Below are 25,458 nucleotides of genomic sequence, written 5' to 3'. Positions count from 1 at the left end.
GGGAGCCCGACCCGAGCTAGATCTCAGGACCCTGGGATCAAACCCTGAGCCAAAGGCAGACGGTCAACCAACTGAGCCACCCAGGCGCCCCTAGAAATTATTTTTTACCAACGGTCAACTATTCAGCTAAGCAAGCTTGACAACTGTTGATTTTTCTCAAATACATGAAGATTCTTGATGCCCACTTCATTTATAAATGAAGGTCTATACCAGGAGTCCACAACATCTTCAATTTGATGGCACATTCAGAAAATGAAAATATTTTTATAGCATACTGGGAAGGCAATCTGGGAGTGTGTATATGACATTTTGTAAAAACTGCATTATATCTTCATTGTAAAATTAAACTTTTTAAACAAGAAACTAAGTTTAGATGAACATAACTTGCATATTAGGCTTTCTGCTTAAAATAACTACATACAACTCCCGATTAAAATTTTTAACATTTTCTTAATATTCTATATAGCAAGCATCACGGAGAACCTTTATTAGCACAAGTGGTAGCAAATGGCAAAAGAGGAGGCTTTGCTCTAAAAAGCTGAAAACTTCTTTTTCACTATTAACCAGCATTCCAACTACTTGACCTCTTTAAATTGTACTTCAAGAATGCTAAAGTTCTTTAAATCTAACAGCTTCTCCTTTTCTTCTCCTGAAAACTATGTTAATTCCTTTTGATGATATAAATAAGTTTTGAATACAAATGAATTTTTTAGGGGCACCTGGCTGGCTCAGTCCCTGAGCATCTGCCTTTGGCTCAGGGCGTGATCCCAGGGTGCTGGGATCCAGCCCCACATCAGGCTCCCTGCTCTGCTGGGAGCCTGCTTCTCCGGCTCCCACTCCCCCTGCTTGTGCTCCCTCTCTCGCTGGCTGTCTCTCTGTCAAATAAATAAATAAAATCTTTTTTAAAAAATGAATTTTTTATATCAAGTATTTCAATATAGTGTTCTAAGGCTCTGTCACAGGCATATGCTGAATTTGCTCTACAAGTATTATTAATTCATCCTTGGGATTCAAATGATACCAATTAAATGTCACTTCTAAAACTACTTTAACTTCACTCTCCCAAAGCGGAATTATTACTGTGAATCCATAAACTTTGTCAGTACATGTTAATATATTTTCCACATAATCACTGCACTTCTAAGTTAATTCAGGTGCTCAAAATGTCAGTTAAGAATACTATTTATTGAAGCCTATAACTATACTTCAACAAATCTGCAAAGTAAAAACCATTCATATGGAATAATTTGAAATTTTCTTTTAGCCTATAAATCTTCCTTTAGACTGTCAATACACTTCATTACTGAAATAGCTAACCACATCTCTTCACCTAAAGCTGAAAAGAAGGTACTACAGTAGCTTAGACTTCATTAGGTTCACCATTTTTATGACTTCATTTAACACGGAACTCAGAACTACAAGCAAATTTTAATATACAGGAGCTTCTCTGTGAATAAGACAACTTATTACTTAGAATATCAGGGGTTCTTTTTTATATTGAACTGAATGTACAGCCTAAACCTTCCTGTTATTACCAGTCCCAAACTTCCACTGTTTTCATAATATCTTGTATGTCTCAAGATATTCTCTTGAACACTTCAGTTCTGAAACTTCTTTGCCAAGCAAATAACGTCCTTTCAAGCGTTTTTCTTCAAGGATTTTATACAGCTTTCTGAGGCCCATTACCAACATTTATGGATTCATATCTGCAACGAACATCTTCTTCATTAAATAACCTTCTGAATTAGTACTGTCTTCCATGTCTTCAACAAATCTTAAACATATCTTTTTTTTTTTTAAAGATTTTATTTATTTACCTGACAGAGATAGAGACAGCCAGCGGGAGAGGGAACACAAGCAGGGGGAGTGGGAGAGGAAGAAGCAGGATCATAGCAGAGGAGCCTGATGTGGGGCTCGATCCCATAATGCCGGGATCACGCCCTGAGCCGAAGGCAGACGCTCAACCGCTATGCCACCCAGGCGCCCCAAACATATCTTCTAATAGAATAATTGAAAATTACCTTACCAATCCCAAACACAGTGTTCCATACAGGCAGGAAAAAAGAGCAAATTTGGCACACTAGTGAAGTATCTGGGCTTTACTAATTGTGCAATCCTGTAACTAGCTTCTTGAGCTCAATCTGATGATCACAATCTCTTAAAAGAATTTTGTTCCCCAGGTGCCTGGGTGGTTCAGTCGGTTAAGCGTCTACCTTCAGCTCAGGTGCCGGTCCCAGGGTTCTGGGATGGAGCCCTGAGTAGGGCTCCCTGCTCAGCGGGAGTCTACTTCTTTTCCCTCTCCTTCTGCCCCTCCCCACCCAGCTCATGTTCTCTCTCTCTCTCTAATAAATAAAATCTTAAAAAAAGAGAGAATTGTTATTTTGTGCTCAAAGATGATTTCAAAAGTTCAAACTTCTTTTTTTTGTAAAATAGCTGTTTTATGAAAAGGTACCAGAGTATTTTGTTTGACACCCCTATTTCATTTGATTTAGCCCATAAAGAATTATGGAAACACCATATAATTCTGAGATAATTCTTTACTGTAGAGCCTAATTATTGATGAAATATTTAGTGTTATGTTTAACTCACAAATCAGATGACTTTACAGCTTTAATCAATAAATTAGACATTACAGTGGGAAAGTAAATATCTGCAGAAATTAAATTTGAATATAAAATACTTAAAAAATAAAGTACTTGAAATACTGTAAATCCTTCATTCATTGGGAAACGTTTCTTGTCAATTTTTTAGTTTGTCTAAATTCTTATTTTTTTAACAAATCTTATCCCAAAAAACTTCCTTAATGAAAAAGACTAAACAAAAATAGTATACTGAAAAATTTTCAGTTAGTTTAATAATTAAAATTTCTAAAGTAGGCAAAATATACTTGTAATCAAAAATATATTTAAATGAGCTTCTGAAGTTACAAAGGCCTATATTTCCCTTATTAAATCAATGGAATTGTATTATGTTCAATTATTATTTTTAGATATAAGCACTAGTATAAATTCTAAAAACAAACATATTATGAAATTCTATCATAATCGGGGTTTGACAAATTGTCACATCAAAAGGCCATAATAAATAAATAATTAAAAATTAAATAAGAAGCAAGAAAATTAACAAAATTTACTGTTTTCTGTTAGAAAATACTGGTAAGATTTAGTTGACAATCATGCTCTTTTCTGTTAGCAATAAAATAATTGTGAAAATTAAGACAAAAATGAAAGAATTTTGGGGTGCCAGGGTGGCACAGTCAGTTAAGCATCCGACTCTTGATCTCAGCTCAGGTCTTGATCTCAGGGTTGTGAGCGCAAGCCCCGCGTGGAGAAGAAAGAAAAGAAAAGAAAAGAAAAGAAAAGAAAAGAAAAGAAAAGAAAAGAAAAGAAAAGAAAAGAAAAGAAAAGAAAGAAAAGAAAAGAGAAAAGAAAAGAAAAGAAAAGAAAAGAAAAGAAAAGAAAGAAAAAAGAAAGAGAAAGGAAGAAAGAGAAGTTTACATACACAAACGCATATAACTTTCCCAATTATTAAATGATATGCACATACAAAATTAAAATAATAATTAGATAGGAAATTATTTAACAGGAAAGTCAGGAAGAAGTACTAGATAATACAGCCTCAGAACAACTCTGTCTGACCATGTTTACTATACATAGCCATCCATGTTACTGTACTGCGATTTGTCCTGCATAAACGGACCACCCAGACCTGCACCTAGGCAGGCAAGCTAAAGAATGCTGTTTGTGAGACTTGTGCTGCTGAGTGATCTCGAGCCTAATTAGTTGACATTAGCTAGCCTCCAGGTCAGAACTGGCCCTTCTGGTCTAGACACCAAGAGCTATAAATTTTGCCTTGCATCCCCTCTGGCTCCAGCCTGGGCTGGCCCCCCCAGAACAGAATCCGAGAGGAGAGGCAAGCACACATGGCCCAGGCTCCTCGAAGATGTAAAGACATTAACACAGAAATGCTGCTCGCTCCAAACCACAAAGAGGCAAACAAATGTTTAACTTCACACCCGGTCATTTGCCCTACAAAAACCACCCACATGGGGATGATCAGATGGAAGTCTCACCTGAGGGGAAGATGCTCTGCCCAGGCCTCTCAACCAGGACCCCAGCCAGGCTGTCTCCACAGGGCTTCCCCAGCTAATGAGGTTGCATGTTGTAAGTAAGTTTGACTAATTCTTTCTTATTCTCCTATACTGCTTGCTATTGCCCTCATCTATGCATAGATTTCCCTTTTCTTCTATGTCCACCAGGCTTTTTACTTTATAATATCAATAAAGTGTTTTTTTCCCCCCTTGGAAACTGAGAGTATGGCTGCTGTGAATCATTTCCTTAGAAGAGATACTTAAGTAGTTTACAAAAGGATCACCATATAGAATAAGGCTCAAATATAATTTCACCTATTATAAATCTTTGAATGTTTCATAAAATGCTTTTATATGTTTGAAAACTATAAAAAATATGCAGCCATCAAAATCTTGCCTTATAATCCATATCACTATGCTACAGCACAAATTGGAAGCCACTAACTTTGCTCCAGCTAACTCTTGCCAGTAGTGCATATGGATCCAGTGTTACCAGATCTTCCAATTTTTCCAAAGATGAAGAAACTGCACCATGTAGTCTTCCATTTAATAGCAATATCCAAGACCCCTCTACATGCCAAAAGTGGGCCTGCAGGCCTTTCAATCTACAACTTCTTCTGCTGTAGACAGATCGGTACTGGCAGCTGGTGTGAGTATCCATAGTAATTTTTAAAGTCCATACCCATTTACAAATCATTCTTTGAGTGAAATACTTGGGTACATTTTTGTAGGAACACTAGGAGTGAGTGATGGCAAAAAACTAGGAATATGCTAACAAATGGCGTTTCCTTTAAAGAAGCGTACACACGACACAGAGTGGTTGGCTGGAACACCTACTTTAATTAGAGCAGTAGCAAGTGAATTACTCTGAGAATGGAGCACATCTCCCTTTACCCCCATTTCTGAGTCTGCTGTGTCAACTCACACTAGACCGGAGCATTACTCCACTTTTCTCTATGGCTTCGATAATAATGCGAGAAGCACGCACACAAGAAATCTGCTTTCCCAAGCTGCCGAATTGTGAGTATAACCTATGAAGCCAGAGTGGGGCACTGACCCAGTTCCTCCAGTCCATCTACAATCAGTATCAACTATAGGCTTTACCAGTCCAATTATTTAAGGGCTGGTTTAATGGTCTAGTGTGAAAATTATTATGTTTAACCAGAGCCAAGACTAAATGAAAGATAAGCCATCTTTTTCATGAAGGCAGGCCAAGGAAGTATTTTCATGCACTACCAACATTTTCCTCAAAATAATTCTCTAGTTTTACACATAGTTTCATTTTCAAGAATTAATCTTACCAAAAAAACCAGCATTCCTCAGACTTATATACAAGGATAGTCATTCTTTTTATATATGATAATATTTAAGATACACAATATACAATATTTATAATGATAAAGAGTTGAAAACAAACTACGTGTCCAACAACGGTAAAAAAAAGTTAAATAATAAACTATGTTACATCCATAAAACAGAGCACTATGTAGCCATTAAGAACATACTTGCAATTTATCAAGTGAAAAAGCAAGTTAAATTCTAATTTTACACAATAAATGTGTATTTGCATGTGTATAAATACATATTCTATATAAAGAGACATATGTATACATGCACACATATACATATATACACATATATATACATATAGGTATACATATGCATACATATACATATTCCATATTTTTAAAGGTCTGGAGCAATGTATACCAAAATATTAGCAGTTATCCCACAACTGCAGATGGTTTTTTTTTTTTTTTTTAAAGATTTTATTTATTTACCTGACAGAGAAAGACAGCCAGCGAGAGAGGGACACAAGCAGGGGGAGTGGGAGAGGAAGAAGCAGGCTCATAGAGGAAGAGCCTGATGTGGGGCTCGATCCCAGATTGCCGGGATCACGCCCTGAGCCGAAGGCAGACGCTTAACTGCTGTGCCACCCAGGCGCCCCTGCAGATGGTTTTTTATTTTCTTCTTTTACTTTCCTATATGTTCCAAATTTTCTATAAGAACATGTGTTACTTTTAGCAATCAAGGGGGGAAAGTAAACGAAAAAAAGGGGAAAGGTTGGTTGTTGTTGTTTGTTTTTTTTTTTTACTGAACAACCAAAGCTACATTTTTTTATACTCTAGAACAAGAGTTAGCAAACTTTTTCTCTAAAGAGCCAGACAGTAAATATTCTAGGCCTCATGGCATATTGTCTCTGTTGCAACTACCAAGTCAGACATTGTGGTGCAAATGTCACAAATAATACTTAAATCAGCATGGCAATGTTCCAGTAAGACTACAGACAATGAAATCTAGACTTACGTAAATTTCATAAAATTTTTTCTTTTGATTTTTTTCTTGGCCACTTAAAAATGTAAAAACCATTTAGCTCATCGTACAAAAACAAGCAGCAAGTCAAATGTGACCCACCACAAATTTGCCAACTACTGCTACAGAACATAGACAAAATGGTCTAAGACTGGAAAATGTCCAATGCTACTGGCATTAACAACTACAGCTATTTTTTTAATCACAATAATACAGTGATAAAACACCTAATAAGAAAAAAAAAACTAATAAGAATACAACTTCTTAGTAAAACCTTTTTGATATATTACTTGCAAAATGGACTTTGTGATACCTGAATGAGTAAGCTTACTATACAGGCTTAGTAATATTAGCCAATTAAATGTTAAGAGATTATCTCCTAAAATTAGGAATTAGGTTTTGAAAAAAATTCACCTTAAATGATTTTATTTGACATCAATTAGATAGTAGGAAAGCTGTCTACTGCAGGCACTTTTTGTGCCTTTTAGTTCATGGCAATAGAAATACACCAATAAAATTCAAGATTTAAATTAGGCCAAATACAGGAAAATTAAGACAAATTGTATCTCACGTTAACTAAGAAGGGATAACTCTTTAATTACCTAGCTTTTATATCATACTCTACTTCACTCTGTCAGATTAGAAATTCATCTCCAGAGTACATTTTTCTACTTGAAATGGTATCATCTTCTAAAGAATGGACAACCTAACTCCTGTTTCATAGAAAGCTGGGTTTCAATGGATTAGCTCAGAGATGTCTTTGCTCCTAAAACCTTTAACTAATGCTGGGGTGCCTGGGTGGCTCAGTCAGTTAAGCCTCAGACTGTTGATTTCTGCTCAGGTAGGATCTCATGGTTCCTGTGATGGAGCCCTGAGTCAGGCTCCCTGCTCAGACAGAGTCTACTTGATATTCTCTCCCTCTGCTCCTCTGCCCCTCTGCCTCTCTGCCCCTTTCCCCACACACGTTCTCGCTCTCAGACAAAACTTAAAACAAACAAACAAACAAAAAACACCTTTAACTAAGGTAAGGAAATTAATACCTACTGTTACCATGGTAACTGACTCGCCTAATTGCTTGAGGGCTAAACTGAATAAAGTATTCCAACCTTCTTAAAAAGCATTAAAAAAAAAAAACCAATACTGGTAAGTTAAATGATACCTACAGATAACTATTTCAGGGCCTGGAAAAAATGATTAGTAAGTAGTGCAATGTTTAATTGTTAGGCAATTATCTTGTTTAATGTGAACAAATTTTCACCTACTACTTAAAATGGTTCACCTCTATTTTGTTCAAAATATGTAAAGGCTAATCTGTATGATTATGTAGTCAAAAATCAAGAATATTTATAATGACTCTGAAATTTGCTAACAAAATGTCATGAAAGAGTAGATCAGCTATAATTTTAATTTCTCACTTTGGGTATTTATGCAAATTTTATAAATATCCATTGAATTTCACCATATTTTCTGAGGAAGAAAACTCTTATCACCATCGCTACATAACAAAGGAAAGTGTATCAAAAAGGAAAACTAATGACAAAGACCAGCTAATTTTGCAAAAGTTAGCAGACAACACTAGTATTAAAAATTATACTATGAAGAGGCAGAGAAGTAGAATGGAAAGAAATCTGGACTTAGAGTCAGAAAACCTAGGCTCCCATGTTGCTGTGTGTCAAGAAAAATTATCCAAAAGTAAAAGACAAAGAGAAGGCAGTATGTCCTTTCAATATCATATAGGAGCACAATCCTACCCAAAAATTACTTCGTTAGAGAATACACTTTTATAAGACTTGTTATTTACTAACAAAAACTGAGACTCTGTGAAGTTACTTGTTAACTTGTAAATTTTTGTCTAGTAAAGATACGACCAACTTCTGTCTAGTAGAAATGTCATCTCAAAGGCTATGGTTTTTATTGCTCTGTAGGGACAGCTTTGTATCTAACCTTCCAAAATTATTTCTCCAATATGTGTATGTAATGGTTAAATTTACGTGTCAACCTAACTAGGCTAAGGGGTTACCTGCCCAGAGCTAGTTAAACACTATTTCTAGGTGTGTCTGGGAGGTTTTTCCAGAGGAAATTAGCATTTGAATAGGTAGACTTTGTAAAGACTGCCCTCACCAACAAGGGTGGACATCATCCAATCCGCTGAGTCTCAAAAAAAAAAAAAAAAAAAAAGGCAGAGGGAGGGCAAATTGGCTCTCCATTTGAGCTGAGAGACTTCATCTTCTCTTGCCCTCCCACATCAGCACTCTTCAGTTCTTGGACTTTCAGACTAGGAGGAGAACTTAGATCACTGGCTCCTCTGGTTCCTAGGCCTTCAAGTTTGGACTGGAATTACATGACTGGTTTTCCTGGACCTCCAGCTTGGAACGGCAGACTGTGGAACTTCTCAGCCTCCATAATTGCATGAGTCAATCCCTCATAATAAATCCTTTCTATGTATCTATATATATCCTACTGGTTCTGTTTTTCTGAAGAACCCTAATATACTATATAATCTTTGTTCCCGTTTGAACCAATTTTACCTCCTGCTGGTTCCGTCATTGATGAACTGAATAAATGTGACATATGCTCATTCCGTATTTGTATGAGAATCAGTCTTTAATATTTTGGAAAATTACACTTTGGTACTTTGCTACTTAGTATCCATGTGACCTTGGACAAGTCACTTTACTTTTGTTTTCATTTCCTCATCTGTAAAATGGGATTAAATTCCTATTATATTACTTGCCTTATTATATTACATTATTATTTTTTTTAAGATTTTATTTATTTATTTGACAGAGAGAGAGAGCATAAGCAGAGGGGAGATGGACAGAGGGAAGCAGACTCCCCGCTGAGCAGGGAGCCCAATGCGGGGCTTGATTCCAGGACCCCAGGATCATGACCCTAGCTGAAGGCAGACACTTAACCTACTGAGCCACCCAGGTGCCCCTATATTACATTATGATTATATATTATATAACTTGCCTTACTGACCAAGGCATTAATATAAACAGTGATAAACAGGATGTTACATCTTTTAATCTACAGTTATACATAAGTTGGTATATTGATAGTTTTAGCTAGGATGCAACAGAAAGTTACTCAAATCAGAGGTCTGAAAGCTATCAGCAGAAGGGAGAGGGAAAGGGACAAAAGCAGGGAACGAATGTGTTTTGTTTTACAGAACCAGCAGTTTGACCAAGGAGATACTCAGAGAGATGGTTTCAGCTGATGGCCCCTTGTTAGGTATTTCATGAGATAACTTCTTATGTGAGCCAGTTTGAGCCCTTTTGGACTGGATGAGGACCTGAGCAGAAGCCCCAAGCTGTCCTGAAGTTATCCGCAGTTCATTATAGTACTAAGATCTCCTCCTATGGGAAGGGCTTTCCCCCATTTTTTGAACATACGATGTACACGCTAGCATGCTGACATGTTAGGCATAAACAGGTGAACCAAAGTGCCTAGGTAAGAATATGTGTAAGTTCCTTAATGTAAATGCAAGCTCCCTGCCTCCACCCCCAAATACACTGAATAAAAGCTTCCTATACCAACCCCACAGGGAGACAGTGCTTTGAGAGTTATCTCCCTGTCTCCTTACTTGTAAGAGGTAATAAAAAGTTCTTTGCTTTCAACACTTTCTTGTGTTGTGTTCAATTTTTTTAAGATTTATTTATTTATTTTAGAGGGAGAGAGAGAGAGCATGAGTAGGGGGAAAGTAGAGGAACAGAGGGAGGGGGAGATGAACCTTCAGCAGACTCCCTGCTGAGCACAGACCCCGACACAGGGGCTGGATCCCAGGACCCTAAGATCATGACCTGAGCTGAAACCAAGAGTCAGACACTTAACTGAGCTACCCAGGCGTTCTGTTCAATTTAATGCACCCCAAGCAGCGAACCCCTTGAGCTCTGTTACAACAGAATCTATGATAGATCTTTTACTGCTATTATACCTCATTCCCTGTAATGTATGAGAGGAATCAAGAAGAGATATCAAATTCATACCAACTAGACAGAGTATATAAATTTATCAAAAATTAATTAAGCACTGAAGTGCTTTATCAGTAGAATGTTCTTTTAAATGATAAACTCAAATAGACAGAAAATGGATTCATTTATCCAAGAAGATTTCATTCTTACCCATCGACCTGTCCCAAGGAGTACTGAATTTCAACATGAATCCATTTTTTTCTCTGTAGCTATACTGTACAAACTATATTTAGGAGGTTTCCAAATACAATCTAAATTACAACAGTAATAGCCGTATACTCATCTAACTTTCTGTGTATGTTGAAAATAATAAGAATGAATTTTTTAAAAGTGTCAATGACTTATAAGTCATAAGATGGAATTAATAAGTGTTTTCAAATAACAACACAGCTTATAAAACCAAAGCAGCTTAAATGCTTCAGCAATTCAATTTGGTTATCAATGTCCTAATTTTGGTTAGATTCTGTGGGTTTTACCTGTACGGTTATGTTCTTTTTACTGAGAGGCAGCTTCTAGTCAAAAAGTCTTTCAGGGGGCGCCTGGGTGGCACAGTGGTTAAGCGTCTGCCTTCGGCTCAGTGCGTGATCCCGGCGATCTGGGATCGAGCCCCACATCAGGCTCTTCTGCTATGAGCCTGCTTCTTCCTCTCCCACTGCCCCTGCTTGTGTTCCTTCTCTCGCTGGCTGTCTCTATCTCTGTCGAATAAATAAATAAAATCTTAAAAAAAAAAAAAAAAAGTCTTTCAAATTTAATCAACAATACAATGAAATTTAAAAATTCATTGGGTTTGCATAAAACTTCTGAAAGAAAACAGGCAGTTAACTCTTGGACATCAGTCTTAGCAATATTTTTGTGATCTGACTTCTCAGGCAGGCCAACAAAAGCAGAAAACAAAACAAAACAAAACAAAAACAAAAAACAATTGGACTGCATCAAACAAAAAGCTTTTGCACAGTAAAGGAAACCACCAACAAAACAAAATGGCAACCTACTAAAAAGAACAAGATATCTGCAAACAAAAGATAAATATTCAAAATATATGAAGGGGACGCCTTGGTGGCTCAGTCATTAAGTGTCTGCCTTTGGCTCAGGGCGTGATCCCGGAGTTCTAGGATTGAGCCCCGCATCGGGCTCCTCCACTGGGAGCCTGCTTCTTCCTCTCCCACTCCCCCTGCCTGTGTTCCCTCTCTTGCTGGCTGTCTTTCTGTCAAATAAATAAATAAAATCTTAAATATATATATATATATATACATATATATATATGTACATATATATACATATATACGTATATATATATACATATATATATACATATATATGTATATATATGAAGAAATCATACAACTCAACACCAAAAAATAATCTAATTAAAAAATGGGCAGAGGATCTGAATAGATATTTTTCCAAAGAAGACATACAAATGGCCAATAGACACATGACAAGATGCTCAACATCACTAATCATCAGGGAAATGCAAATCAAAACCACCGTGAGATACTACCTTACATATGTCAGAATGGCTAGTATCAAAAAGACAAGAAATAACAAGTGTTAGCAAGGATATGGAGAAAAGGGAACCCCTGTGCACTGTTGGTGGGAATGTAAATTGGTATAGCCACTATGGAAAACAATACAGAGGTTCCTCAAAAAATTAAAAATAGGTATATCAAACTTACCAGTAATTTCACTGCTGGGTATGTACAAGGAAGGAAGGAAGGAAGGAAGGAAGGAAGGAAGGGGAAAGAAAGAAAGAAAGAAAGAAAGAAAGAAAGAAAGAAAGAAAGAAAGAAAGAAAGAAAGAAAGAAAGAAAGAAGAAAGAGAAAGAAAAGGGAAGGGAAAAGAAAAGAAAAAGAAAGAAAGAAAAGACAAGACAAGACTAATTCAAAAGGATGTAGCCCTGTTTACTGCAGCATTATATACAATAGCCAAGACAGGGAAGCAACCTGAATGTCCACCTATGGGTGAATGGATAAAGATGTGGTATAGGATGGAATACTACTCAGCCATTAAAAAAAAAAAAAAAGAAATCTTGCCATTTGAGACAACATGGATAGCCCTGGAGGATATTCTTCTAAGTGAAATAAGTCAGAGAAAGACAAATCCCATATGATTTCCTTATATGTGAAATCTGAGAAACAAAACAAATGAACAAACAAACAAAACCAAAACAAGACTCATTAATACAAAAAATAAAATAGTGGTTGCCAAAAGGTTCCAAAAGGAACAGCCGAAATGGATAATGGGGATTAAGCAGTAGAAACTTTCGGTTACAAAATAAATAAATCACGAGGATGAAAAGTACAGAACAGGGAATATAGTTAATAATATTGTAACAACTTTGTATGGCAACAGATGGTAATTACACTTATCTAATGTATATACAGTTGACCCTTGAACAACATGAGGGTTATGGGCACCAACCCACCACACTGTCAAAAATCCACAAATAATTTTTGACTCCCCCAAAAGTTAACTACTGATAGTCGACTATTGATAGGAAATCTTAATGATTTTATAAACAATTAATATGTATTTTGTACGTTATATATATAAAGCGAGCTAGAAAAAAGAAAATTTTATTAAGAAAATCATAAGGAAAAGAAAATACATTTACAGTACCGTGACTGAAAAACATTCATGCACAAGTGGACGCGTTCAGTTCAAACCCATATTGTTCAAGGGTCAACTGTATGTCAAATCACTAAGCTGTACCTCTGGAACTAATAACATGTCAACTGTACTTCAATTTTAAAAACTCTGGGTTTGATTTCTTTTAATTTATTACATATTTTCTGAAAACATAACCTCGCCCTTTCAGTTTAACTATACTTACCAATATACTAGCAACTAGGTTTTTTTTTACTGGCAACTAGTTCATACACACACACACACACATATGCACATATGCCCAATCTATAATTTATTGTAGAAGATATAACCTATAAGGAATTCTTCTGTATTGTTTTTGAGAATTCTTTCTACTTCTCAATGTACTAATAGGAATAGGAGAGGGTAGAGGAAAACAAAGAAAAACCAAAGAATCCATGACAAAGCCCTCATTAAATTCCTAATTAAAGAGGCTTTCAAGACTTTCATTAATCTATTGCTAGATTTCTGGTTATTTTAATTTCCTCCCAAATAACCCAGCCAAGCAATTAGAAAAGCTAAATAAAACCACCTATAGCATTTGGTTCGGCTACAGTAAGTAGCCATTTGAAAAGTAACAGGACGATTTTTTTTGAGAGAATATTTTTTTATTAAGATATCCACCAAATGTTCCTAACTGCCAAGTATTATATATGATTGATATTAATAAGGTATAAATAAAAATTTGTATTAATAAAGTCAAGCGAAATAAAGTATAAATGAAACCAATCAAATAAATATAATAAAATGCCATTAAAACGCTAGCAACAGGGGAAAAAGATAAAAGCCTCTCTGTATGCTGTGTCATTGTGAGAAGCTGCACTGCCCATAAACTAGGAACACAACTTGACCTGAACTGAATCCACAGCTCAGTGAAGTGTTTTATAACTGAATTTCACTATCCAACTGAATAATTCATTATTTTTAATGAATTTCCTCTCTTCTGTAAGTAGCTACAGCCCGTCAGCTGAAATCAACCATTATAAACTGGGAAACTGCAGAGAAAGTTTTCAAGTAAGTCAATTTAAAACTTGCTTAGGCTGCCTATTTTTCCTTTTATATTTATTACTGTCATTTCACATGGCCTGAGATGAAATTTTATAGGACTCATTATCGAGTATACATTGATGACTGCCTACCCACCATCCATTTCACCCTACACCCTTTTTACAGTACCATAAATTTAATTTAGAACAAACCAGTTATTTACCCACAAAGGCATCATGCTTCAGGAAAGCTGCCCTCACTCCCAGCTCCCATGGTAAACCCAAGTGATCCACAAGTAATCCCATTCTCTTTGCCACAATGATGATTCAGAAACTCAGGTTAAACTCAAAGCATTCCCCCAAATTTGGTTTAAGAATAAAATATACAGATGTGGCTGGGCGGCTCAGTCGGTTAAGCATCTGCCTTCAGCTCAGGTCATGATTCCAGGGTCCTGGGATCGAGCCCCACATCAGGCTCCCTGCTCTGAGGGCAGCCTGCTTCTCCTTCTCCCTCTGCTGCTCCCCCTGCTTGTGTACATACTCTCTCTGTCAAATAAATAAATAAAATCTTTAAAAAAATAATAATAAAATATACAACTTTTTTTAGGTAATCTCCACACCCAATGTGGGGCCTGAACTCATGACCCTGAGATCAAGAGTCATACACTCTTCTGACTGACCCAGCCAGGTACCCCTAAAATATACAACTTAATTCAGGCCAGTGAGACACAAAGAGGAGGATTCCTGAAAATCATATTGTCTTGCACTGGTAAGAGATGCCATGCTCTCTATTTGATAATGTGAAGCCTGGGCCTTCTACACACATTTTGTCACTGTAATGGAAGTCACCTCGAGGAGAAAGCCAACTTAAATACAAAGCCAACACACAGAAGAAGGCAAAGATGAGAATGGAGCCGTAGTCAATGGACAAAACCAGTCTTCTAGTCAGCCCTGCCTCAGTCTTCAAGTTACATTTTAATAATAAATTTCCTTATTTTTTAAGCCTGTTTGAAAGAAGTTATCTGTGCCTGCATTCTAAGTAATATACAAATAGAACTGAAAATAAAATTGTCATTAATCCTTTTCTTTAATCCCTTATCTTAAATAAAATAAATTATAAAGCTAAAATAGCCACATAAAGCATACAATAATGAAAGTTTCATAACTTCATATATAGTTTCAAAACCTTTTAAAATCAGAGTAAGAATCAAAATAAACAATAAACAGAAATTTAACAAAAACTTATAACAACTAAATGAGAGTAATATTTAACTTTAGGATGCAAAGTTCTGCACTGGGTTGAAATGCAGCATTGACACACAGAAAGAAAAAATGCATGAATTTTCTTTTTTTTGTTTTGGAGGGGTAGGGAAGGGGGAGAGAGAGAATTCCAAGTAGGCTCCAAACCCAGCATGGAGCCCAATATGGGGCTGGATCCCATAGCCCCAAGATCATGACCCAAACCAAAATCAAGAGGCAGACACTTAACTAATTGAGTCACCCAGGGGCCCCAAAAAAATGCATAAATTTTACAACAAGATCAGTAAGTGTCAGAGGAAGAATGAAAATAAAAATGGAGACTTGGTAAAAAAGAAATTGGGAAATTAATATACAATTCCAAAAGCAACCATAAGTTTATCCAACGAAAATCTTTCATAAGAACCCATCTCTTAAGACAGGGTGAGTTTACATAAAATGAATAAGAGGAAAAATCAGCAATTTTGTGATTATACACCTCCTAGAAGGCAAAAGTTATCTTCCAGTCCAACTGTCTTTCTACTGTACTTCAGTGCCTTCATTTTTTAAAAAATATTTATTTACTTATTTGAGAGAGAGTGAGTGAGATGGGGGGGAAGAGGAGAGAATCTTCAAGCAGACTCTCCACTGAGCACAGAGCTCAATGAGGGGCTCTCTCTCACCACCCATGACATCATGACCTGAGCCAAAACTAAGAGTTAGACACTCAACCGAATGAGCCACCCACACGCTCCTTCAGTGACTTCATTTTATGAATGAACAGCAAAAGCAGATCAGGTTCAGTAGGTGATGTCTCATGCTGCATATCAAAATTTCTAGGAGAAGCAACAAAGCTTTGGTATTTTTTTCCAATGGCTTCTATTATTGTTACCACAGACTAGGAAGGTCCCATCTCTCTATCATCTTGGCTTCAAAGACCCTAAAGAGACGGTGTCTCTCTGCCCTCCTCTGAAAAACCAGCCTATCAGACTAAAGATGGAAGAGATCATAAAATGTAGAGATAAGGACTTTAAAGTCAGAAAGAAACAAAAGTTTGAAGTAGGCTCAGGAGAGAAGGTCACTGGTTTCATTTATTTTTGGGAGTATATGAAATTACTCTAATTACTTATTTTCCCATGAAGAAATTGTTCAAAAACCATCCTCTTTCTTAATCTTCCCATAATATTAAGCATCTTATCAAAAAAAGAAAGAAAATCACGTTTAAAAGTGGCTGACTACTATTACTAACCAGCTTTTATAAGAGATAAGCTTAACTTTTACCAAAGAGCTGAAATCTCAGGGCACCTGCCTGGCTCAGTTGGTAGAGCATGCAACTCTTGATCTCGGTGTTGTGAGTTCGAGCCCCATATTAGGCATGGAGACTACTTAAAAAAAAAAAAAAGTCTCCTAAAATAAATAATTTTTCCCCAGTATCTCCAGGGCAGGTAATTTACCTATTTGATTAAAAGGAACAAATACTTTGAATGACCAGATTCACAATAAGCATATCCAAATAAGTACTTTTCTATATACGAGCAAGAACCAATTAGAAAATATAATTTATAACTGAACTCAATAACAGCAAAAATTACTACCTACCAAGAAATAAACCTAACATAAAATATATGAGACCCATTTTAAAGACAACTAGAAAAGTCTACTAAGATGTCCAAAAAGGGCTAGATAGGACACACTGAGTTCCTGGATGGTTAGTCTCAAAATTATATCAATTACATCAATACACCCAAGAAGCAATAACAAGAAAAAATGTCAGCAGGATTTTTCATCAAATCACACAAGTTTATATTGAAGTTCTCTAGGAAGAGAAAATGCTGAAAAGTAGTAAATTTTTTTTGAAAAATAAGACCAATAAGGGGACACTCACTCTAAATATGGAATAGTACAAAACAACAGTAATTAAAATCATGTAGAACTGGTATAAAGAGATATGAATCAACGAAATAAAATATACCATGTCCAGAAACAGATCCATGTAAATACAGAAATCTGACATACGATAAAGGCATTTCTCATCTTTAAGAAAGAACAAGTATCCAATGAATGAGGCCAACAAAACTGTCTATAATTCTGATATACCATTATCAGCAAAAATTTAAAATATTAATCATATACGATATATTTGCAAGAGAACAGAAACTGGCCTTACCTTTTTCAAAGACATTTTGTGGAAGTTATCGACATTTTAAACTGCATACCCTTCAAGCCAGCAATGATACCTATTCTATGGAAAGACACGCATACGTGCACCAAGATATATGCAAAGGATGTTCATTATATCAATCTGTAATAGCAAAAATACTAGAAGCAATTAGTAGGGTAAATTAATAGTTAAGTAAACAATGACATAACCAAAATATGGCATAATAAGCAGTTAGTAAGAAAACAGAACTACATGTATTCAGATGACAAGTTCTATAACTTGTGCTAAGTGAAACAGGAAAAACTAAGCGTCAATAGTAGTTACCATTTAAATTTTAAAATACAAATATATAAATGCAAAGAACAATCCAGGAGGATACATATCAGTTAATGGGGGCCGCTACAGGGAAAAGAATGAAACTGAAGTCAAGTATGTAAAGAGAGAGTTTTAACATTCTATAGCTTATTTCTCAACAAGCATACCTCTCTCTCCCACCTTCCCTCCCTCCCTCCAGTTTACCTCTTTCTTGCAACTGAGAGTAAAAGAGCCTCTGTAAATAATGAAATCAATAGTTATTTATATTTTTCCAATTTGGGATCCTGAGGATAAACAAAATCTCATGGTTTTAGTAAAATCAAGAATGAGAGGAGAAAAAATAGGCTGATTACCTTAATACTAGGAAAGAAGGTAACAAACCCATTTAGTCCTCCCCACCACCCCCAGTGTATAATAGCAAAGCTTTTTCGATAGGAATGACCTCGTCACCAGTAGCAGGAATGAAACCCAACTGTTTTAAGGTCAGTGGAGAAATCCCATTCCACCCGCCACACAACTGATTCTGGGGAGCAGGAATTATAACCTAGGTCTCAGTTCTCTGGTCTCTATCCCTTGTCCATAACAGATCCAAAGTGGTCCTCAGGATTCTCTTTCCATGGTATGGGAAGGAATGCTTTTGCTGCTGCTAGATATGAAGGAAGAAATATATTACCATGGTGGATGCACACAGCCATCTTATAACTTTACAAGCAATCACCTCGAAGGTAAAACACTTCCATGCCTTCTTCATGGAAGATGGTCAAGCACAGGGCCAAAAAAATAGTCAGAGCCCTGACTGAACCTGCCTGCAGGCCACTCTATCTCAGGGTGTTATCAGTTAAATAGGCTAATAACCTTTTATTGCTGAAGCCAGCTCGACTTGGGTTTCTCAATATTTGCAAAAAAAAATCCCTGGTGATGGGACGGAATAAATAAAACCTAATACTACTTCTTGAACTGATTTTTTAAAAACTGTATAGAATTCCATTTTCTTTATCACCACAATTTATTTAACTATTCCCTATTGATGACAGGTTGCTTACAAATTTTATCACCAATAATGGTCAATGAACACCCTTATGTGTATCTTTAGGCACTCATATTATTATTTCTATAGGATAGATTCCTAGATATGAAATTACTAAGTCACAGAATACTCCTACTTCTCTGCCTGCCTTCTCACCAATAAATTATTCACAACCCTGAGAGAGAAGACAAGCCAAAGAAGACTACACAGAAAGCAAAGAAAAATTTCTACAGAAGCTGCACTATAATAAGCCTTTGGTGAAAGATTTCAAACCGACAACTAAGAAAAGATGCCATATGTCACCTGCCACTCTTATAAGAACACGTGGGTCAAAGAACAGAAGTCCATGAAGGGCTTACGGGTTGACTATGAGTTGCGATACAACCATACATAACTCAGTAGCTAACTTTTCAGTGCTGGATATAGATCAAGTTGGTGACATTTGAGTTGCATGTTAATGGACCATTATCATTACCATCAACATCAGTACTGTGGCCATTTATATCTACATCCCACCTTTTTCCCCCTCTGCTTGTCCAAGGGCTTACAATCTTTGATGCAAAATTTCCAAAGAAGATAGTGCCTCTCGGTTTTCTGACTAGCTCTCCAATTATCTTGCCTACACCCTGCTCCACTCATTTGTTCACATGACAATGCCACGTCATTACCAAGGACTGAATCCTTCCATAATCTCAATTCTAAGCATCTCATTCTCCAATCAACATCTCCTTCTTTTTCAAGTTCATTACCTCTAGAAATTCAACTCAAACAATCCTTTGATCCAACTAGGACCTATAATCCAATGGTCCTGCTAGCTTTCATTCTCCTCACCCCCAAATAGTCCTTAATTCCTCCTTGACCAGTTAACCACTTCCTTTCTACTCCCTTAACTTGCCCATCTCTGGCTTCGTTTTTTTCTCCTGTCAAAACTCTAACTCTGCCTGAATAAAAAAAAATTCTCTACCTACCCCGAGCCTGTACCGATGCAGCGAACTGAATGCAGCAAATGAAAAACACAATCATGTTGACTGGTCTCACCTTAAATTTATGACCACCAACCTCAAGTGGACCCTCCATCTTCCTAGCAATTCTACAACTTTTCACTTATCTATCTACTATCCTCCCCTTCATATCTTTTCCTCTCTACTTAAAGCCATCACATCTCCTCCCCCATCCTCACTCTCAGCTGACCACCTTGCTTCAGATTTCCCTGAAAATAAAAGCAATTAAAGAAGAACTTACTTAAGTCCCTACCCTGTAATTTATTCACATAATTGCATCACGATGGCTACTTTTATTGTGTCAACTCGAATGTGCCACACTGTGCCCAAGTTTTTAGTTAAACATTATTCTGGGCATGTCTGTCAGGGTGTTTCTGGATGAGATTAGCATTTGAATTAGTACACTGAGTATAGCAGACTGCTCCCCCCCCCCCCCCCCCGATTTGGGTGAGCCTCGCCCAATCTGTTGAAGGCCTAAATAGAACAGAAAGGCTGAGTAAGAAAAAATTCACTCTCCCCACTTGGCCATATTCAATCTAGGTCATTAGTCGTCTGTCTTCAGACTCAGACTTGGAATGAAACATATACCATTAGCTCTCCCGGTTCTCAGGCCTTCAGATTTGGACTGGAACTACGCTCTCAGCTCTCCTATGTCCCCAGTTTGCCGACTGCAGATTACATGTGTGTGTGTGTGTGTATAATATAAATAGTATATATAATAGTATATAATGTGTAAAATATACAATATATACAATCATATACATATTATAGTATATATCTCTCACAATAAGGAATTGGGAACTGTCCCATGCTATTAAGGAGGCTGAGAAATATATATACACATTGATATCAGTATCGATACAGGTATCAGTATTGTACACACACACACACAGACACACACACACACATATATATCCCCTGTGTGCTATCTGTGCTCCTCAATCCAGCCCCTCCATGTGTGCACTAGATTCCATTTTTCACCTCTCTCCTGCATCACCAATTTTTCCCTCTCTACTAGTCTTCCAGAAAAGTCCCAAAGTCCCATCAGTATATACATACTGCAATTTCTTCCATTTTAAAAACACACTCTTGACTAACTACTCCACTCTTTTTCCCCTCTTTATAGAAAAACTTCTCAGAAGAGTCATCTATACTAGCATCTCAATTTCCATTCCTTTCACTGTCTCTTAAGTTCACTGTAACCACTCCACCCCACCAAAAGGGCTCATACCAAGATACCAATGACTTTCATGCTGCCAAATCCTACAGTCAATTTTCAGTCCTCATCTGGCTCAATACACCAGCAACATATGACACAATCAGTCACACCCACCTTCATGAAACACTTTATTAAGCTTCTGTGACAATTCTTGATTCTCCACCTACATCAGTAAGAATTCCTTCTCAGTAAATTTTTTTTTTTTTTTTTGAGTCTATCCATTTACTTGACAGAGAGAGAGTACAAGCAGGGAGAGTGGCAGGCAGAGGGAGAGGGAGAAGCAGACTTCCCATGGAGCAGGGAGCCCAACGCGGGGCTCAATCCCAGGACCCAGGCATCATGACCTGAGCCGAAGGCAGACACCCAATTGCCTGAGCTACTCAGGTGCCCCCTTCTCAGTACCTTTTGCTGGTCCTTCCTTACTTCCCCAATCTCTAAACATCACAGCATTCTAGATTCAGGTCACAGACCTTTTCATTCTCTTCTCTTTACATTCATTCCTTGAAAATGACAGCCTGATGGCTTTAAAATAATCTATAGCACACTGATGACTTCCAAACTTATACAAACAGCCTAGACCACTCCTCTGAACTTCAAACTTGTATATCCAATTACTTACTAAATACTTGATTTCTAATGGGCATATCATGGTCAATATGTACAAAAATTTCCCCAAATTGCTCCTCTATAAATTGGAGCTCTCGGTAAGTGCACCTTCATCCTTCTGATTACTCAGGCCAAAAACCTTACTCATCCTTGACTCCTTCACACTTCACAACCAATCTATCAGCAAAAATTTTACCTTCAAAATAAAGCTGAAATCCTACCTTCTCTTACCACCTTCACAGCTAAAATCTTGGTTCAAGCCACATTACTTGTCTCCTTGCTTCTACAGTCTATTCCCAAAATAGTAGCCAAAAAGATTCTGTTAATTTAATTTAAAGGATTATACACCATAACCACGTGAGATTTATCCCAGGAACGCAAGAGCAGTTCGACATAAGAAAATCAATCAATGTAATGAATCATTTCAATAGAATGAAAGAAAAATACCACATAATCATCTCAATTGACACAAAAAGGCATTTAAAAATCCAACATGCTTTCATATTAAAAAAAGACTCAGAAAACTAGGAGTGGAAGGAATTGCCACAAAACGATAAAGGGCATTTATAAAAAAACCCACAGGTAATATATTTAACGGTAAAAGACTAAAGTTTTCACTCTAAGATCAAAAGCAAGACAAGAATAGTGAGCATTTCGTAATGCGTATGATTGTTGAATCACTATGCTATACCACGGAAACTAATTTAATATTATATGTCAACTATCCTTCGATTTAAAAAAGAGTTATTTTGGGGGCCCCTGGGTGGCTCAGTCAGTTGGGTGTCTGCCTTCAGCTCAGTCATGATCCTCCTGGGATGAAACGCTGCATCAGGCTCCCTGCTCGGCAGGGAGTCTGCTTCTCCCTCTCCCTCTGCCCCACCCCCGAGCTTGTGCTCTCTCACTCTCTCTGTCAAATAAATAAAATCTTAAAAAAAAAAAAAAGAAAGAGGAAGAAAATTATTTGGAGAAGATATGGAAAATACGGAATCCTTGCAACATCACTGGCTGAATGTAAAACAGGGCCACCAGTGTGGTTGGGCAGTTAGTTCCTCAGCAAGCTAAACAGAATTATCATATGACACAGCAAGTCCACTCCTAGGTATATACCCAAAAGAATTAAAAACAGGAACTCAAGCAGATATTTGTAATGTCCAATGCAGCATCATTCACAATAGCCAAAATTGCGAAAAAACCCAAGTGTCCATCAAAAGATGAACAGATAAAACATAGTATAATCACACAATGGAATATTACTCAGCCATAAAAAGAAATTAAATTGATACATGGCACAACATGGATGAACTCTGAAAGCATTATGCTGAGTGAAATAAGCCAGATGTAAAAAACACAAGTATTTAAAAAAATAAAAATAAATTAAAAATAAAAATAAAAAGATTTTAAGAGCCCAAATATTGTGCTTCCAGCATGAGCAAATTCATAAAGAGAGATTATATTAGAGGTTACCAGGGCCTAGGCAAAGGGGGCAGTGGGGAGTTTTGTTTAATTAACCTGTTAGTTAGAATCTGTTTGGGGTGAAAAAGTTTTAAAAATAGTGGTGATGGAGGCGCCCGGGTGGCTCCGTCGGTTAAGCGTCTGCCTTTGGCTCAGGTCATGATCCCAGCTGGGATCGCCCAAATTGGGCTCCCTGCTCAGGGCGAGCCTGCTTCTCCCTCTCCCTCTGCCCTCCCCCTGCCTGTGCTCTCTTGCTCTCTCTGTCAAATAAATAAATAAAATCTTAAAAAAAAAAAAAATAGTGGTGATGGCTGTGCAAGAGAGGGAGTGTAATTAATGTTACTGAATTGTACATTTAAAAATTGTTACATTAGCACATTTTGTTATATATATTTTACTATTTTCTTTAAAAGATAATTCAGATGGTGGTGTTTCCCTTACAAAACTCTCCAATAGCTTCCCATCTCCCTCAGAATGAAAACCTAAATTTTCAAAATACCCTACCAGGTTCTACACTATCTGTTCCCTGCTCCTTTCCTGTCTGATTTTATCTCCTACAATTCTTCCCTTACTATTTCATTCCGCTCTAACTTACTGGCCTCCTCCGCTGCTCTTTGAACATACCAACGGGCTTCCTCAGGGCCTTTGCACTTTCTTTCCCCCCAGACAGCCACAGCTCTCCCATTTCCTTCAACTCTTTACTCAAAAATTACCTTTCCAATGAGGCCTTCCCTGACAAGCCATTGTAAAACTGCAGCTCCCTACTCCAACCCACAGTCATCATCCCTCTTTCTTTATTATTCTCCAAAGGATTTTCACCTTCTAACATATTGGGCATTTGACTTTCTCTCTCTCCAAAACGTAAGGTCCAAAAGCAGAAAGATTTTTTGCCCGTTTTGTTCCTTGTTGGTATCCCCAGATATGTTGGTATCCCTAGGAGAGTGCTCAATAAGTATTTGCTGAATTAATAAAAGGAGACCACTATTCAATGACATCAAAATCTAAACTGTCCTATATATCCCAATATCCCTAAAATTAGCATACCAAATTATACAAAACCTAAAGTACCGTGACTTAAAGACTGCTAAATAAGTATCCAAGGGATTTCATTACCACAGGGACTGGTATTTTCACATACTCAAATCTACCCATAAAACAACTCACATTCAGCCAGGAAAAAAAAAAATTATGAATTAAAGGATTTTAAACGCAAGAAATCCAACTTAATTTGCTAAATTACACCTAACAGGTTATTTCCCCGAACTCTGTTTTGTAAATATGGAGGGACTCCATTTCTGCAGCAGTAAAGGACAGAATCCTAAGGACCCACGACAGGCAACCGGTGGCACAAGCTGAGGGAGGGAAGCTCTGGGCAGGCCAGCGGCAGGTGGGGGGCCCATTTCCTGTATGTTCCGGAGGTGAAAGGGGCAGAGGACACCCGTTTCTAACGCACCTCCCACACACTGCCCCGCGGCCTGTTTTGCCGGACTGAGCACCTCCAATGTCGGAGAAGGCTCGAATGATAGCCCAGGGTCTGCAGCTAGCTGAAACAGGGGTGGAGAGGACACATTACCGTGAGAAGAGTCAGTTCAACCGGCCTCCTCCTTCAGCTGGATGACTTGAGAAGCGTCACAACAACAGGGCCTGGAACCCAGGTATCCAGGCTAGATAGCTATTCGACAGACTTTATTCCCGCGCTGCGGAACGTACGCCGCAGCGTCACGGCGCCCCCAGCACACATCAGCTCTGGCAGGCGGACGCCCCGCCCCCGTCCCGGTCCTCCGCTTGTGTGGCTCCGCAGCCCTGCCACCAAGCCCAGCTGGCTATGCGGCGCGCATGCGCAAGGACTCTCGCTGCCGCTGAGTACTCCGGGAGGTGTAGTCTTTGTGCGGACGCCGGTGGGCCGCCGGAGTCCCGCATCCCGGCGGAACCTGGAGAAGTCTGAACACTCTCGCCACCCCCGTCCTCATTCCCATCTTCACACCTGTCCAGTCACCTCGCGCTCACTCTCCGTCCCCGGGTGCTGGGCTTCGGTCTCGGCGCGCCCCCAGGAAGAGCGCGAGACCTTCTCTTCCCTTCAGCTGGCTGTGCCGGAGGAGGCGGGGTCCACGGCCCGCCCCCTGCCGCCACCCCCCTCCCCTCCCGGCGGGTATCGGGCCGGTGCCCGAAGAGAGGCGGCGGCCCCCGCAGCGGCCGCAGGAGGGGCGGCGGCGGCGGGCGCCGCAGGCAATGCCCCTGCCCGGCTGCTCCGGCGGGGGACGGTGCGAGCGGCGGCGGGGGAGCTGGCGGGGGGCAGCGGCTGCGGCGGCTGCAGCAGAGGGGCCGAGAGCTGGCGGCGGCGGCGGTCGTGAAGGGCATCGGTAGCGGCGGTGATGGCAGTGTCGATGTGAGTGTTTGCTGGCTGGGGACCCCGGGGCTGCGGAGCCCGAGG

At 38.3% G+C, this 25,458-nt stretch overlaps 2 protein-coding genes across 8 annotated transcripts in view; one reads left to right on the top strand and one right to left on the bottom strand.

Moving 5' to 3' along the window:
• WRN (WRN RecQ like helicase) overlaps positions 1-24,839 on the bottom strand; it is a 141,515-nt gene extending 116,676 nt beyond the window's left edge. For 3 of the 6 annotated variants that reach the window (XM_026508385.4, XM_026508387.4, XM_057303390.1), the window contains exons 1-2: positions 24,601-24,839; positions 17,414-17,548 (exon numbers count right to left, since the gene is read on the bottom strand). In XM_026508385.4, coding sequence (XP_026364170.2) covers positions 17,414-17,428 — 15 coding nt within the window. In that variant the 5' untranslated portion in view covers positions 17,429-17,548; positions 24,601-24,839. Of the gene's footprint in view, positions 1-10,853; positions 11,073-17,413; positions 17,549-24,600 lie in introns of those variants that run through there. The other 3 variants (XM_057303389.1, XM_026508388.4, XM_044387508.3) reach the window with 3 other exon arrangements.
• Positions 24,840-25,325: 486 nt separating this feature from the next.
• Positions 25,326-25,458, top strand: part of PURG (purine rich element binding protein G) — a 36,308-nt gene continuing 36,175 nt past the window's right edge. The window contains exon 1 of one of the 2 annotated variants that reach the window (XM_026508383.4): positions 25,326-25,413. The gene's annotated coding sequence lies outside the window, so the exon portion shown is untranslated. The remainder of the gene's footprint in view (positions 25,414-25,458) is intronic. The other variant, XM_044387507.3, reaches the window with a different exon arrangement.

This window comes from Ursus arctos, unplaced genomic scaffold, assembly GCF_023065955.2.
Source record: "Ursus arctos isolate Adak ecotype North America unplaced genomic scaffold, UrsArc2.0 scaffold_27, whole genome shotgun sequence".
Taxonomy (NCBI): domain Eukaryota; kingdom Metazoa; phylum Chordata; class Mammalia; order Carnivora; family Ursidae; genus Ursus; species Ursus arctos.
The sequence above is the reverse complement of the archived record's forward strand: the minus strand, read 5'-3'. Positions and strand labels throughout refer to the sequence as shown.